Source organism: Phaethon lepturus, unplaced genomic scaffold (genome assembly GCF_000687285.1).
Source record: "Phaethon lepturus isolate BGI_N335 unplaced genomic scaffold, ASM68728v1 scaffold23730, whole genome shotgun sequence".
NCBI lineage: Eukaryota > Metazoa > Chordata > Aves > Phaethontiformes > Phaethontidae > Phaethon > Phaethon lepturus.
The window spans coordinates 353-5,014 of NW_010511517.1; the positions used below are offsets into that span (position 1 = coordinate 353).

Sequence of the window (4,662 nt, forward strand, 5' to 3'; positions counted from 1 at the left end):
AGACGAAGAGCCCCTTCACCACGTGGTGACAGACGGCGCACATGCTGGCACACTGCCGACACCTGCGCCAGAGAGAAGGGGGTGAGCCTGAGAGCCCTTGGAGGGGCAACGAGGGGGAGAGCGGAGGGGGCACCAGCCCCACCCTCCTGCCCCTGCAGCCCCTTTGGGACTCCCCCTCGGTGGTCAGAGCACGGTCCCCACCTCCCTGCCTGCTCCCTGCCTGCGGCGCTGCCCTCACCTGTCGCAGATCCAGCCCCTGTTGCTCATGGGCCGCTTGCAGTTGCTGCAGTTGACGTGCAGGGTGGTGGACGCCTGGTTGAGGCAGTTGATGGCACGGCACGTGCTCAGCTTGATCACCTCGTTGGAGATGTTCCAGAGCTGGAAGCGCTGCAGCAGGTCGATGTAGGACGTGTACCAGTGCTCCTGGGGACGGCCGCAGACAGCTCAGCCCCAAAATCCCACCCTGGGATCCCAGCCCCACGTCCCAAAGGCAAGATCCCTGCAGCAGGGGACCTGCTCTGTGGGGCTGGGGAAGAGGCGTCCTTCCCCAAATCAACAGGCCAAGGCCACTTCCCCACCCTGGCCCTGCAGACACCACCTCAGGTCCCTGCCAGGACTGGTGGTAGGGCAGCTGTCTGGGTACCAGGGATCCTGGAGCTGCCCACCCTGGCTTAGAGCGAGCCTGGCAGGGGCTAGAGGAGAGGAGAAGCACCCAGAGCCCAGCCAGGATCCCACTGCGTTGGGACACACCACCTCTGGGTCCCACCGAGGTGTCCTACTGCATCTCGTGGGGATGCTGCATCAGCCCCGAAGGGAGAGTTCGGTTCCTACGCAGCCAGGAGGAAGGGGCGTCCCAGTGTCTTACCTGGGTCTGCTCATCAATCTCCTTGCGGATGCGGTCTCCCAGCACGATGAGGACGGACACAGCTGTCTGGACGTCACCCTGCTCGGCGTAGAAGAGGAGCGTGTCTCGTACGATGGGATTGAAGAAGTCGGAGGGCAGGCGGTTCTCGTAGAGCGAGTGGGAGATGGAGATGAGGGAGAAGGACTCCACGGGTGTCAGCGACACCGTCTCGGCCTCGTTGCCACTGACGTGAGGAGAGTCAGCCTTGTCTTGCAGGTGGTCCAAGGCCGATGGGTTGTCCACGATTTCGTGGCGCAGGGGGAAGGCTTCTTGTGGAAGGCTGTATTCTTGCTCTTCAGCTGCGAGGAGAGATCAGGAACGATTAGGGAAGGTTGGCAGAAAAAAATCCAGCTGCGTGTCTGGCACAGGCAACACCTCTCGGCACCACCCATGCACTCACCGTGCGGGTTCTCGTGGTCCATCATATACAGGTCATCCTCATCCGCTTCCACGTCTCCCAGCAGATAGTCCGCAGGGACATCACTGCCCTCCGTCTCCTCGTTGTCTGTGTGCCCAGGGAGAGAGAAATCGGCTCATCTCCCCCTCAGGCACACAGTTGGGTCCACACCCCCCATGCCCTGCCCCAGCCTGCCAGGCTGTGTCCGAGCCAGACGGCTCGGCTCCCCACCGCAGTCACGTTCCTGGCGCCCGCAGCCACCGCTGCGGGGGGCACGGGGGTAAACTGTCCTTCTGCACCACCCCGGGGCTCGGCGTGCTTCACCTGGGGGCTGCAGCAGGTCCAATCACCCCAATTTACAGGATAAATTTACCAGTTTACCCCGTATCAGGGCTACTGACAGCCTGAGGAGGGAAGAGCCTGCCCCAGAAACGCTACCCTCGTTGTTGATCAGGGTGGAGGAGGAATCCATGAGGATGTTTTCTGCGCGGCTCTCTCCTTTGCTGCGGTCCAGTCTTGACTCGCTGCCCAGCCCAGAGGGGATGTCCTTCAGGTTAAAGCTGGGAAAGAAGCCAAACTGAATAAGCACAGAAGTTTACAGCTTCCCATCTAGCCACCAAACAGCCCGGGTACAGGTCTCCAGTTGCGATTTGAAGGGTGAAACACAAGACATGGCGATTTCCCCCGAGAGCACGGAAGTCAGCTGTCCCCACATTGTTAACTTAAAAATAAAGATACCTTGCAGTCGTGAACACAGCCCTTTCTCCAAGCCTGGTGTCTCTGCGCGCCCCGCAAAGCTGCCTGCAAAGGCCTCCCTAAAGGATTTCAGAGCTGAGCGCAGGCTCTCGATTCCATCTCCTAATATCCACCTTCACCTTTACCAGGTGGGTAAAGAGGAGCTGCCTCGCTACCCAGCGCTTTGCTGTTTGTTATGCCTCATCGCTCTCGGGCTTCGCCGAGATGGAAAAGGAAGGGAACGGGGTTGAAGCAGAGCTGAGCTCTTCAGCTTGCTGCCTGCGGTTTAAGTCAGTGACCTGCCTGGATGCAGAGCTCGGTCGAGGAGAACGTTTTGTTTGATGTTATTTGCGTCTTTGCCACTCACCTCGGAAACCCGGCCCTGCGAGGTCTGACAGCTCATTTGGAGTCCTCACCCCTCGCTTTTGTACTTCACTGAGAAGAGGAAAAACAAGTTTTCCTGCTTCATCAGCCCACCGTGGGGCTCTCCACGCCAGCGAGCCACCCCGCCCGGGGAGCCGCTGGCGGAGCTGGGCTGTCCTCTCCCTTTGAGAGGCAGAAGACAACCTCTCCACACCAGCAGCAAGACAGAGGTTCTCCAACTCCAGCCCTCGGTCACAAACGCTAATTAAAAAACTGCAAAGCTGGTACCAGCCCCACCGCAGCTTCAAACTTTGAAGGAGGGAAGAGAGCAGCGTACGAGCCCGCACAACTCGAGGCCAGGCTGGCCGCTCGTTTCGCGCCCCGCCACGGAAAATGGTCGCGTTTAAACGATGCCAACCTGCAAACCAGCACAGCCCAAAGCTGGGGGAGAGCCGTCCCTGCTCCCACCCCGTGACTCCAGCCCAGCTGAGGAGCCGTCGCCTCTCTCCCACTCAGGGAGCCGCCCCGGCCGTCACGACTTCTGCTGCGGGCGCGGGCCCCCTTACCCCTTACCTGTTCATGAGTGGGAGGGCGGCGCTGCCTTTCCCCATGCTGTGGTTGAGGTTGGTGGACGACACGGTGCCGAGGCTGGAGTAGATAATTCGCAGCATTGTCCACGTTTGAGCCACCTGCGGGAGAGAGACAGCCGCAGTCAGACCTTGCCGAGCTAAACACCAGGCCCCATGCACCCACGTGCCTGACTGCGACCTCCCACCGTCGGCCCATCCAGAGAGCTGGGCAGGCGCTCGAGGGCGGTCACGTTTCTGGGCAAAGATCCGCGCTCATCGTAGGCAACGGCGCTCTGGTGCCAGGCGCGGGAACACCTCCTGGGGACACCTCCCAGGGACAGCTCGAGGCCACCGGGAGCTGCCGTCCGGCTCGGGCCTCATCCTAACAGCACCTTTCAACCCCGGCACCAGCCTAGGTCTGCCCTGAGAGTCTCCAGCCTAGGTCTCACCTGGTTGCGGTCCAAGCCCTTGGCCACCTTGGCGTTGTGGTCGCAGAGCTCGGCCAGGGGCCTGCCGGCCAGGGCGTACTGCTTGGCGGTGTGCACGAACCAGTCCATGCTGCCGCTCTCCACGTCCGTCTCGAAGACGCTGAGGGCGCTGGAGGAGGAGATGTACTCAAACTGCTCCGTGGGGTCCAGCTTGCGCTTGAAGAAGATGGGGTGACGCCGGTCCCCGATGTAGGGCTTGCGGTTGGAGTCGGAGGAGATGAGGCTCTCTTTGGCGGCGAAGGCCAGGTCTCCGTAGAGGCTGTAGCACAACCCCTCGGGGTTGGCCCGGTCGATGGGCTGGCTGGCGTCCTTGAAGATGTGCTGGTAGAGGGTGCTGTCCTTAGAGCCCGACAGGAGGAAATAGGGGTCATGGAGGTGACGCCACACGATGCCCGTGGTGACGTCCTTGTGCTCCTCGAACATGGCAGAGGGGATGAAGGGACGCCGCACGTCCCAGACGTAGATGTTGTGGTCCACCATCATGGAGCAGGTGGCGATGTGGTGCTTGCACTCCGGGCGCCACTTCACCCGGGCCACGGAGGCGATGGTCTGCACGCAGTAAATCTCCTTCGCCCGTGTGGTGTTCATGTCCCACACCTTCACCATCTTATCCCGGCCGCCTGTTGCCAGCCAGCCCCTGGGAGAAGGGTGGAGAAAGGCAGTGAGATGCCAGCTTGGGCCAGGAGCTGTGCCCGTTCACCTCTCCTTTGCCGCCCCGGCACAGAAATGCTCACGACACAGATGTGACCAGATCCATGCCAAAGGGAGGCAACCGGGCTGCAACTGCGTCCTCCCACACGCTACCAAACGCCTCCGCTCTCCAGTAACCAGGACGGGCAACACCCCTCCTTCCCGCCCTCGTTTAAGGCTCTGCATCTTCAGAGCCACACTCGTCTGAAGGGCTCCCAGCCAGAACAGTTCCCCCCAGCTCCAGTTTCCACTTGCCAGGGACAGCAGAGAGGAAAAAGGCCAGTTTGAACGTATCTCGGTGCCTCTCTAAGCTCGTGAGGAGTCGCAGCGCTGCCTGGCAGGGCCCACGAACCACAACAGACACACCCCAAATGCCCCCGGGGAAAGGCAGGAGGGAAATGTGACCAAACACAAGCAAGGCGCGTCCCAGAGTGGCCGTGCAGCACCTTCCCCGAGCTGAGCGCTGGAGCGAGAGGCTGCCCCGACACGGGGGGCAAGACAGCAGCTTGCTATACC

General features: G+C 61.4%; 1 protein-coding gene across 1 annotated transcript in view; it reads right to left on the minus strand.

The window, feature by feature from the left end:
• WDR24 (WD repeat domain 24) overlaps positions 1–4,662 on the minus strand; it is a 5,973-nt gene that overhangs the window by 92 nt on the left and 1,219 nt on the right. The window contains exons 3-9 of the mRNA XM_010284283.1: positions 3,418–4,093; positions 2,973–3,088; positions 1,740–1,861; positions 1,305–1,409; positions 866–1,203; positions 239–423; positions 1–62 (exon numbers count right to left, since the gene is read on the minus strand). The exon at positions 1–62 is cut by the window's left edge and continues 92 nt beyond it. Of these exons, the coding sequence (XP_010282585.1) occupies positions 1–62; positions 239–423; positions 866–1,203; positions 1,305–1,409; positions 1,740–1,861; positions 2,973–3,088; positions 3,418–4,093 (1,604 nt within the window). The remainder of the gene's footprint in view (positions 63–238; positions 424–865; positions 1,204–1,304; positions 1,410–1,739; positions 1,862–2,972; positions 3,089–3,417; positions 4,094–4,662) is intronic.